The 12,288-nt window shown below is 42.2% G+C and overlaps 1 protein-coding gene across 3 annotated transcripts in view; it reads left to right on the top strand.

The window, feature by feature from the left end:
• reps1 (RALBP1 associated Eps domain containing 1) overlaps nt 1–6,685 on the top strand; it is a 38,854-nt gene extending 32,169 nt beyond the window's left edge. For all 3 annotated transcript variants that reach the window (XM_085771732.1, XM_085771731.1, XM_085771729.1), the window contains 6 exons: nt 240–438; nt 1,167–1,361; nt 3,872–3,961; nt 4,749–4,903; nt 5,494–5,599; nt 6,603–6,685. In XM_085771732.1, coding sequence (XP_085627858.1) covers nt 240–438; nt 1,167–1,361; nt 3,872–3,961; nt 4,749–4,903; nt 5,494–5,599; nt 6,603–6,671 — 814 coding nt within the window. In that variant the 3' untranslated portion in view covers nt 6,672–6,685. The remainder of the gene's footprint in view (nt 1–239; nt 439–1,166; nt 1,362–3,871; nt 3,962–4,748; nt 4,904–5,493; nt 5,600–6,602) is intronic.
• Nucleotides 6,686–12,288: the final 5,603 nt, after the last annotated feature.

Below are 12,288 nucleotides of genomic sequence, written 5' to 3'. Positions count from 1 at the left end.
CAAATCTTTTGTAAAGTGCTTTTATATGTGTTTCCCCCATACCTCAACACAGTAAAATAAGTACGGATCAATGAGTGCATAGTGCAGCATTTGAAGTGACTTCTTATCGTTATCTCGCAGATCTGTGTCGGTTTGAGTGTTTTAACTCCAGAGGGATTCATTCATTCATTCATTCATTCATTCATTCATTCATTCATTCATTCATTCATTCATTCATTCATGTGTTGTGTTGTGTTCAGGTCTCAGTCGGGTACGTCCCCGGAGGCTCTGAAGGTGGTCGCCCCTCCCCCGCCTCCCCCCCGCCCTCACCCCTCCCACTCCCGCTCCTCGTCTCTGGACATGAACCGAACCTTCGCCGCCGCCTCGGCCACGGGACAGCCGCAGCCCTCGACGATAGCGTACCCGCCCGCCGTGCCTCCCCGACCGCTGCCAACACAGGTCAGACACACTGAAGAGACTTTTATTTTGGTAAATTTTAACATCAGTAAATGTTGGGGCTCAGTGATAGAAACTCTTCTCTTCTCTTCTCTTCTCTTCTCTTCTCTTCTCTTCTCTTCTCTTCTCTTCTCTTCTCTTCTCTTCTCTTCCCCTCTCCTCTTCTCTTCTCTCCTCTCCTCTCCTTTTTTCTTCTCTTCTTTTCTTTCCTCCTGTCCTTCTCTTCTCTTCTCTCCTCTCCTCTCCTCTCCTCTCCTCTCCTCTCCTCTCCTCTCCTCTCCTCTCCTCTCCTCTCCTCTCCTCTCCACTCCACTCCACTCCACTCCACTCCACTCCTCTCCTCTCATCTCCTCTTTTCTTCTCTCTTCTCTCCTCTCTTCTCCTCTTCTCTTCTCTCCTCTTCTCTTCTCCTCTCCTCTTCTTTTCCCTCCTCTCCTCTCCTCTCCTCTTCTCTTCTCTCCTCCTCTCCTCCTCTCCTCTCTTCTCCTCTCCTCTCCTCTCCTCTTCTCTTCTCTCCCCCTCTCCTCTCTTCTCCTCTCCTCTCCTCTCCTCTTCTCTCCCCCTCTCCTCTCTTCTCCTCTCCTCTCCTCTTCTCTTCTGTTCTCTGAATTTGATAGAGTTTTGTGACAAAGGATGGACTGATAATAAAAGTTTGGTTTTAAAAATCAAAATCTCCTCTCCTCTCCTCTCCTCTCCCCTCTCCTCTCCTCTCCTCTCCCCTCCCCTAACAGACGTCAGTGCCACACACCGGCCACCGTGTGGATGCCGAGGCCGTGCCCGGGGGAGGGGCCGCGCTCGCCACCACCTCCCCCCAGCAGATTCCTCAGCAGCCGAACTTCGCCGACTTCAGCCAGTTCCAGGCGTTCGCTGCCTCCGAGCAGCCGTCCAGTCTGCCCGAGGTCGACCATCACAGCGAGGCGGGACAGGTAAGCTCCGACCCGGTGTCTGTGTGGTAGATATTTAAAGGGATAGTTCAACATTTTGGCAAATTGGCCCATTGCCATAATCCCTATAGTCATAGCAGTAGGTTCGTTACCTTTAATTGTCGGTGCAAGCTATTTTTAGAACGGCGGAGCAGAGCTGCGAGCTGCTCAGAGCTACGCTACGGAGGCTAATGGGATTTCTTGGTTTCCCTCATCAAACTCATCAAATACACAATCCAACAACTCCACAACGCTCTGGTGGACAAGTTGTGACCTGCACATTCACCACGCTATGAAATAATAACGGGACGTTATGAGACAGAGTCGTTTTAGAGGTAAATTCATGATGCTGATGCGTGTTCCCTTCGGGGGCAGTTTTTCTGCAAGCAGTCTCTGCATTTGCCTCTAAAACAACTCCCGTCTCATAACGTTGTGTTATTATCTCATAGCGTGGTGAATGTGCAGGTCACAACTTGTCCACCAGAGTGTTTTGGAGTTGTTGGATTGTGTATTTGATGAGTTTGATGAGGGAAACCAAGAAATCCCATAATGAGCCTCCGTAGCGTAGCTCTGAGCAGCTCACGGCTCTGCTCCGCCGTTCTAAAAACAGCTTGCACTGACAATTAAAGGTAACAAACCTACTCCTAAAACTATAGGGATTATGGCAATGGGCCAATTTGCTAAAATATTGAACTATCCCTTTAACAAATACTTTCAGAGCCAGATGAGTCTCGTTACTTGACCACGCTACTAGAAACAGCCTGGAGGCAGCTCCACACACGCTCTCTCACATCTGTCTTTTTTTTTTTATCACTGGTTTACGATCAACGGTTTCACAATAAAGAGTTATGATGATTCAAACACTGAGCCAGTAAAAGACAACTCATTCTCTCACCCCCTCCCTGTCACCAAGGGTGTCCCCCAAGGTTCAATACTTGGTCCATTACTGTTCTCCATTTACATCAATAACATTCCCCTAGCTGCTGGTAATTCTTTCATTCACCTTTATGCTGACGACACAATCCTGTATGCCTCCGGCCCATCTCCCTCCTATGTCCAAGCTACACTCCAGGATAGCTTCCTCCGGGTACAACACGCTTTCTCTCTACTGAAATTGTCTCTCAATACATCTAAGACGAAAGCTATGTGGTTTCACAGGAAGGGCGCTCCCCCCCTCTCCCCATCTCAACTAAACATCTCTACCTGTGAGGGAGCTATCCTGGAATATGTCTCCACCTACAAATACCTTGGCATCTGGTTAGACTCCACGCTTAGTTTTTCACATCACATCTCCCAGTTACAGGCTAAGGTCCGGGCCAAACTTGGTTTTCTTTACAGACACCGTTATGCCTTCACCTCTTCTGCTAAATTGAGTCTCATTAAACTTACAATTCTCCCCACACTTGATTTCGGTGACACCATCTATCGTACAGCATGTAAAAGCACCCTTGCTAAACTGGACACACTCTATCACTCCGCCATCCGCTTCGCTACAAACGCGTCCCACAACACCACCATTGCACTCTTTACTCTTTGGTAAATTGGCCATCACTTCACACCCGCCGTCAGACCCACTGGCTCACTCTCATTTATAAGACCCTCCTTCTACGGACCCCCCCTTACCTGTCCCGTTTGCTGCACCAACTCCCTGTCACATACAACACTCGGTCCTCTCATCTCATTCTGCTAACAATCCCCAAAACCAGATCTACAATCGGCTCCGCATCATTCCAGTCAGCTGCTGCCTCTGATTGGAACATATTACAAAAACTCCTCAAACTTGACAAACTCATCTCCATTCCAACCTTCAAAGAGGCCATCTCACACCTTGTCACAGACTCCTGCAAATGTTTTCCCCCCGTCTAACCCCTCTTCCTTTAGCCTGTATTTTTATGTTGAGTGCCCATACCTGCCGCTGGCAGCCCTGGCTCCTCCTTACATGTTGATAATCCTTGTATAGTGTCTTCGCATGCATTTCTGTGTTGTGATGTTCTAGATAACTAATTCCTCGCTATTAACCTTGCCTGTTCTAATTGAGCTGTTACATTAATTTTCTGCCCTGCCTGCTATTGCCTGTCTCGCTGCTCTGCTCATGCCTTGCTAACCTGCTTCCCTGCACAGCCATGCTGGTGTATTGTCTTTGTGACTGTCTTGCTACATGTCTGCTCAGTTGTGTTTTGTGCCTCTGCTTGTGTATTGTCTTTATGGTCGTTCTGCTGCATGTCTGTTTAGCTGTTTTATGCCACTGTTTTTTAACTTGTACTTTTTTTCACAGCCCTCTCCCCCTCTCCCCTCAAGAAGCTTGTGCTTTTTGTCAGGCCATCATTGCAAATAAGAACCTGTTCTTAATGATTTTTCGCCTGGTTAAATAAAGGTTAAATAAAAAAATAAATAAAAAAAGACTTTAAAGTTTATGCTCTGTCAGTTTACTGGTCAGAAATCAAAAGTGTTTGTACCTCATCCGTTTAATAGTCCAGAGTCTGACATCACGTTGCTGCTTTCTGTGTTTACAGGTGGAGAAGGCGCCAGAGGGAGCCGGCCCCTTGAGATCAGTAAAGAGCGACGGCCAAGCAGACGAGAGAACCTCAACTACTGTCAACTCTGTATGTTTAAAGACCCCCTCCCATGAAAATCGTGTTTTTCGTGCTTTTCACATGTTCCTGTGGCATTTTTCTTGTGTTAGAGGACATACAGTATCAGCAGAAAAGAAAGTGCAAAATTGCATTTCTGAGTTTTTCTGCCTTCAAACTGCTGTGAACCAATGGCAGACGCAAACTGGCAGTTTCAGGGAGACTGGAGCTGACGTGTCACAGCTCCAGGGGAGGGCACTAGTGCTACAAGCTCCCGCCCCGCTCTGCATCTGGCTCAGAGGTGAAAGGCTTGACAGCTCGGTGTAACTGTCAAGGTATAACAGGTATAGCTCACCTGGTAGAGCAGCTTGCATCGTGAGCAAGGACTATGCTCCAGTCTGGGATCGAATCCCAGTGTGCAGTTTTACGCTAAACGCGCTGAATCTGTAATTGTACAATGTCCAGCTGTCAGCGAGCGGGGGGGTGGGGTGCGAGGAGGTGGCTGGGCGGGTGCAGAGCAGCGCAGTCTCCGCCCACCCTCCAGAGGTGCATTGCTAATGAGCTGGTTTTAAAATGACCAAAAAGGGTCGCGGGAGGGGGACTTTAACATCCTCTGAACATCCTCTGATCCCTGACACCCGGTCATTACACTTCACTGAGTCGTATCTGAAAAGTGAAAAATGATGCCGGCGTCACATCTGGATCAAAGCTCAGAGCAATTGTCCATTTGATAATTATTAACTCTTTTACAACTGAAAGCTTCTCCTGCTCAGTCACATGTGTTGTTGTTGTTGTTTTTTTTGTTATTTGTTCCCATCAGGCCAAAGGTTCGTCCGGTCCTCTAGCTCCTCCTCCTAAACCCGTGCGTCGGAGGTTGAAATCTGAGGATGAGCTGCGGCCGGAGGACGAACAGCACGGTCCGCAAAAGTCAAACGTCATAGCTGCTGTCCTGGCCACTCAGCCCTCCATCCCCAGGTACTGTAGCCGACCGGGCTGAGCGATTAATGAGACTCTAGTTTAATGTAAAAATACTTAATTTTGTATGTGTGATGTTAAATTTGTATGTGTGATGTTTATGGTACAGAGCAAGCCGATGCAAAAGTAACAGATACAAACTCAGCTTCCTCCCTACATCCATTTCCCTTCTAAACAAACCTGCTAAATTTTAATTGGGTTGTTATCCCTACTTTACATTCTTTTTCTTGAGACTGTGCTTCTTTTTATTATCTTTTTTTTTTCATTATATATATATTTTAAAATCTTTTTAATGCTCCTGATACTCCTGCACTTTATTTGAGTTTTTAATAGTTCTCATCAGTACTTTTTATCTACCATATTTATATGTATTTGTGTGAATGGTAGAGTTGTGTGTATGTGAGAACTGTGCGAATAATGTCAAATGTACTTGGTTTTTTATCTGTTTTGCGTACTTATGTAATGCAGTTACTTGCGGCACATGACTGTCCATGACAAATTTCCCTGCAGGGACAATAAAGTTGTATTGATATTGATATTGATATATTGATATTTAAGTAAACTGTGTGTGTGTGTTTGTGTGACTTCAGGTCGGTAGGAAAGGACAAGAAGGCGATTCAAGCTTCAATCAGAAGAAACAAGGAGACAAACACAGTGTTGGCGAGACTGAACAGTGAACTGCAGCAACAGCTGAAGGTACAGAGGAAATGTTTTTATACAGTGGCATCATGCAGAAGTTTGGTCAAAGTTTCTGTTGATGTGAACAGAACAAATAGATTTAAAAACAGTTTCTACCCCACAGCAATAACCACCACACTCAATACCACCAAAACCTAATCACAGTGCAATATAGGATTGTGCAGTTCGGTGAATTAAATGTATGGTTTTGTTTTAGTTTTAGTTTTATTTCAGTATTAACATTATTAATTCTAGCTATTCTTTTTTTATGCTCATTTACACTTTACATTTTATGGTTGCACCTTCTGGTTTGGCCTATTTAATGTCATTGTACATGTGAAAATGACAGTAAAGTAAATGGTAAATGGTCTGTATTTATATAGCGCTTTACTATACCTGCAATGATACCCAAAACACTTTTACATCATACATCGCATTCACCCATTCACACACACATTCACACATTGATGGCAGAGGATAAGAATAAAGGATATTCTTCTATTCTTCTTCTTAAGCAAGTGGAAGATGAAATTATCTCCAAAAGGCATAAAGTTACAGATGACACATTCCCTTTACATTTTAAACTATATATATATATATATATATCTTTTTTTATTTTCATCTTTTACATTTTCAAAATGACAGAAAAGGAAAAGGGCCCCCTGTATAGTTAGTACCTAGTAGCACAGCATGTAAATAGTAAATACCTTGTCTGATACGTTTGTCAAAGTTATCAGAGATCTCCTGGGTTTCCCATTCTTTTGCTTTGTTTCCCTTTTTCACTCTAAAATTGTAGAAACCCACAAAAATACACTGATATTGCTAAAAAAAAATTTGCAAAAGAGTGTTTCATGTTTAGCTTTCTGTCTTTTGGAGATCACTTAATCTTCCACTTGCTTAACACAGTAACAGACATTTTGACCAAACTTTTGCATGAAGCCACTGTATGTTTTCATTCTCGACTCTTTTTTCCTAATGTAAAAAAAATAAAAAGCACTCATAACAACTGGTGGTCTTCCAGGACCTGCTGGAGGAGAGGATATCTCTGGAAGTCCAGCTGGAGCAGCTCAGACCTTTCTCTCATCTTTAACCAACGTGTGGAGGGAGGAAGAAAAAAAAACACAACAAAAAACTCGGCTGTAGTTCATCCAACGCGAGGCTGTTGGCCTCAGTGGGACCCCTCCTCCCCCTCCATCATCCCTCCATCCCTTCATCCCTCCTTCGCTCCCTTCCTTCCTTACTTCCTTCCTTCCCTTCTTCCTTCCCTCATCCCGGCTTCTCCCCATGGAGGCTCGGACCTGCCACGGGGCGCTCCGTTAAAACTCTCACGCTCGATCACCCGATCATCAATCAACGGACGTGAGAGCGCAGTCTTAACCCAGAGAGGAGGAGGAGGAGGAGGAAGAGGAGGAGGAGGAGGAGGAGGAGGAGGAGGAGGAGGAGGAAGAGGAGGAGTGGGCGGGGTCTTACAAACTGGCACTTTTCATGTTTTCTCTGAGGAGAGGCGAAGGTGACGACGACGACGACGGTGAACTGAGAAACGGTTTTTGGAGAAGCGGACGAGACGCTGCGAACGCTGGCGTCTGATTTACTTTACTCTCTGAGCGACTGAAGAAGAAGAAGAAGAAAAAGAAGAAGAAGAAAGGCGAACGAGTGTGTGAGTCACGTGTTTGTGTGCGACTGGTTGTGTATTTGTGTTCCTGTCCGGTGACTTTAACTTAGAGAGAGGGTAGCAGCAGCATCAGTACGGGGGGTTACAGACTCCGCCACACCAAATATTTAAAAAAAATCGACGACCCTGAAGTATCCTTAAAGGGATAGTAGCATTTTTTTAAAGTGGGGTTGTATACTTTAATTGCAGTAGAAGACTCTCTGCACTCCTCGCGTTAGCAACGCCAGCCCATAGCCCTGCCCAGAGATTTACAACATACAGTGTTGTGAATGGACCCAAAGAAACGGCCTATTTTCGTGGCTTAAAAGAGGTTTTACCTGAAAAAAAAATACACAGTTCCATTGTTCACTATAATATAATTTTTTCCAGCCCCTCAAAGTGCAGGAAAAACGCAGTTTTTATTTGGACCTAACCAACTGCTGATCGGCGGGCGCTAACCCTGGGCGGAGGGATACATGAGTTGGTTAGCTCCAAATAAAAACTGTGTTTTTCCTGCACTTTGAGGGGCTGGAAAAAAAATTATATTATAGCGAACAATGGAACTGTGTATTTTTTTTCACATAAAACCTCTTTTAGGCCACGAAAATAGGCCGTTTCTTTGGGTCCATTCACAACAATGTATGTTGTAAATCTCTGGGCAGGGCTATGGGCTGGCGTTGCTAACGGGAGGAGTGTAGAGAGTCTTCTACTACTGCAATTAAAGTACTTAGGGGCTATTTGTAGATCATACAACCCCACTTTAAAAAAAATGCTACTATCCCTTTAAACGCTGTGAGAAGAAAAGTGAGATGAGAATCTGAACTAAGACTGGAAACGTCTCTCAAAGCTAAAAAAAAAAAAACACAAATAAATCACCAAAATTCACTAATCAACACAGTTTTTCATTAATCAACACAAAAACAGACACTTAGAAACAGATATCTGTGGATTTAAGGGTGTTACATGTTAAAAAATGTTCCATCTTAAAGTGAATAAAACAAATTCCCAAAGTATTGAACCATTTCCTTGTCTTCTTGCTCATTGGACGACCGTGACGGGGAAACAACAACATCTGTGCTCTGCTTTAAATATCAGCTCTCCGCCTCCTGAATGTCTCGTAGAGGCCATTTCTCCTCCATTTTCAAAATGATAAAATATTACGTTACATTAACATAATAGAGGTTTTGAAAAGTGTAGAAAGTGTCTGTCTGCAGCAGGAAGCCACGTCTTGTCAATAAGCAAGGAACGAAATTGGCTGATGGGAGTTATTTTTTTATTTTTTTTTGGTGTGGTGGGTTTCCCTGTTAAAACATACCAGGCTACCTACAGACAGGACTTGTGTGTGTATGTGTGTGTGTGTGTGTGTTTGTGATGCCTTCAAAGGTGTCGTCATCATGGTGAAGGCTTTTTTTTTTTTTTTGACTCATCCTGTGACATTGATTTCAGCCCACATCCATCTTCCTACTGCCCCTTGAAGTCGACGTATGAGTGTGTGTGTGTGTGTGTGTGTGTGTGTGTGTGTGATGGTGTGATATGATGAATGGATGTGTTGTCGTCTGTTTTTCCTTTTACTGTTACAGTGTTTTGGGGATTGATGTGACTGAATGCGTTATAACTTTAATGCCAAATGACTGAACTCTCTCTCCCTCGCTCGCGCTCTCACCTCCACTTGAGCTGTGTTTTTTTTTTTTTTAAAGGAGAAAAGAAAGAAAAATGCAACTTCATTTCACCTTCCTACAGTTTTTTCTTTTTTTTTCTCTTTTCTTTTTTTAACATCGCTGTGGCTCAACATTTCAGCTTTTCCCTTTAAAAACCTCTTCACTCTTGTCTCCTGGGGTTCATCTCACCTGGACGGCGGGAAAAAAAAACAAAAAACACAGACTTAAAGGGGTTTTTGAAGATTTTTTTTTCAGCTGCTCGACTGCAAAGGCCGCAGCGATGATGAAGAATTGTTGTGTTGTTGCTGATGATGATGATAAAGATGAAGAAAAAGAAAAAGAAGCTTTTTTTCCTGCTCAGCGAAAAACACACATGCACAGATGAAAACCGATGGTGCGGATCAAGAGTTGATAGAGATTTATCGATTCTCTCCACCTGGGCAGTTGGCACTATGCAAAGTACGGGCGATTACATCTCCACAGACCAACTATACTTAGCTGTTTGTACTATGATAGTAGCAACTGTGTGAACAGTAATAATCTGGTTTTTGTATCGTAGATCTTCCAGAGAAAAAAAAAAAACCCATCTACTGTATGTTTGTGATTCTTTTTTTTTTTTGCCTTTTTTCTTTTGTTTTTGTCAGTCCACTTCCTCCCCGCTCTCGACTCCAGAGGGACGTAAAACTCCAGATCAGTGTTTTTCTTTCTTTTTTTGTGTGTGTGTTTTTTTTTTTAAATCAGTGCAGTTTCACCCGAAATCTGCAACATGAAGCTGAAACAGGACTTCAGACAGAGACCAGTCGACATAGAGGGAGACCTGAATGACCCAACAGCACTTTGAACTTAACTCCCCCTCCCCTCCCACTCACTCGCTACCCCCTGCCCTGCCTCCTTACTTCTTTTGTATTTTTTATTTGTTACTTACCCTCCTTTACCCTCGCTTTCTTTTAACCTGCATGTTGGTTTTTTTTGTCTTTCACGTTTATTTAAAAAAAAAGAAAGAAAGAAGATGCTTTAAGACAAAAAAAAAGAGAAAAGATCGAACCACTGGTTTTATCTCTTCAGTACAACCTGGAAACTTTGATTTGTTTTGTTTTGTTTTTTCTTTTTCTTACTCTTTGTGCCAGTTCCCTAAAATATCCCGTCTTGTTTGGTGATTTTTTTTTTTTTTTTTTAAGTAAGTGTTTTGTCCCTGGAGCTTCCTGTGTGTTGGTGAAGGATCTGTCTTCTAAAGCCTTACTCCCCCGACTGGCGTTCAGGTTTCCACGGTGGCTGACTGACCTCTTTTCCTTGTCGTATCAAGGCTCGCCTTCTTTTTTCTGCTGTTGAGGACGATGGTGTACTTGGTGTGTGTGTGCGTGTGTGCGTGCGCGTATGTATGTGTGTTATATTGTTTCCAGACCTGGAACTAATACCATTTAAAACCCTATTAAACACCTTCATGTGGGATTGATTTATGTTTGCTAGCACAAAATAGCTCCCTCCTCATCCCCACGACCCAAAAGGCAATCCAGGCAGGCAGAAGCAATCAGTCGTTAACAAAGTCTTTGATGGGATTTTGAATGCTATTTGCTCCCAGATCTGTGTTGTATATTGTATATGATACACACTTTTGGACTCATATGTAAATTTGCATTAATTGCTGACTAACAGCGAAAGAATATTCTATTTAATTCCTTCTCTCTTGGCTGTGGGATCCTAGATGTTTAACTGCATGGATGTACTGTATCTCTGCAGAGTCAACTAGCAGCTGTGTGATTTTTACACAAAAATAAAAACGGCACAATATTTTAAACTCTGTTCTCCTCAGTGACTTCTTCATTTATGTGAAAAACTGCTCAGCTGTTTGTAAGATTTAAAAAAAATTCCTAAACTTTGACTTGTACAAAAGAAAATACATAAGGAAGGTGAAGCAGTTTAGGGAATTAACTCCAACTGATAAATGATAATGTTTACCCAAAATGTACGGTGGCCCTGTGAGGTCAATGACCAGCAAATTTAGGAAGCACATGCAAATGGATAAAAAAAAAGAAAAGAAAACATCTGTATCAATTTGACAACACATGAAAGCCTTCAGAGTTCAAATCATCAATTGTGACACTGTAGCGGATACAGTTGAGTTTCCACTGTAGCTGTGTTAAAAAATAATGAAGTACACTTGCAAGTTTTGGCACCACATTGCACTCCTGCAGCAAAAAATAGTCTTAGTAAAATTTTATACACACTATTAAGCATTAGTTAAGCATGAAATACTGAATTCATTGTTTATAGCACGTGAATACCCATTAGTATGTAGTTTATAAACACAGTTAAAAATGTTTTACTCATCATTGACAAGCACTAACTGTATGTATAAACTACATACTTATGAGTATTCATGCATTATAAATGAAGAATTCCATGTTAATTAATGCTTAACTAATGCTTAATAGTGTGTACTTATAAAGTGTTACCAAATTTTATTTGACAGACTTAAAGTTGAAAATACTCGGTCACTACATGAGCAAAAGTGTGTCAGGAACTCCGTCTATTAACAGAAATGAAACTTAACGGTTGTGTAGCAGCCACTGTTTTAGAAAATAAATGGATTCTACTAAATGTGAAAACTCTGTGTTTTAAAAATCCACCATGAGCTACTTTTAGAAACACAGACTGACGTTGTTAACAGTCCTCTGACCTGAACACACCACTGACAGTCTGTGGGCACAGGAACGAGCTGCTGCGTGAGCAAGACAAACCTAAAAATATCTGAAGAGATCTGCAGGAAGAGTGGGTGAAGATTTCTAAATCAGGAACGGACAGACGAGGGGCTTATTGAACTTTAGTATCTGTGTGTTAACATTTAAAAGAAGACTTATTTTAGTGTCTTCTGGTGTTTTAGCTTTGCCTTAAAACTTACAACAGCAAGACAAAGGAAGGAGAAAAAAGTAATTTGCACAAACTTCCAGATGTTCACCTAAATTTATTTGTGTTTCAGAGTTAGAATAATGGCTAAAATAATAGGAAATGCACCACTTTATAACGGATAAACCATACATATGTTTAATATGAAGACATGTAAATCACACTAATGGAAATATTTGACTACCGTATTTATGTAGAGTCCATCTTGTTTTCCTTAACTTCTTTAAGTGTTAAGACTATTAAATAAACTGTGGAACATTTATACAAAACACTTATTTGTTATAATAGTAACATGTTATTATGACATTTTTAAAATATGGTGCCAGTGCTTTGTATTTAGAGACGTTTTTCTGAAATGTTATATTTAACAAAGCTGTTAATTACGCTTTAATGTTTCAGTAACATCCAGAATTCAGACACAGGCTCACAGTGAAGAGACACAGCGGGTTTGAGCAGGTTTTATTGAATCTCTATGTATTGCTTCATTGCTAGGC

This window comes from Trachurus japonicus, chromosome 24, assembly GCF_045865225.1.
Source record: "Trachurus japonicus isolate A0001 chromosome 24, Traja_1.0".
In the NCBI taxonomy this organism is placed as follows: domain Eukaryota; kingdom Metazoa; phylum Chordata; class Actinopteri; order Carangiformes; family Carangidae; genus Trachurus; species Trachurus japonicus.
Note: the sequence above shows the minus strand (reverse complement) of the source record. Positions and strands in the feature narration are given on the sequence as shown.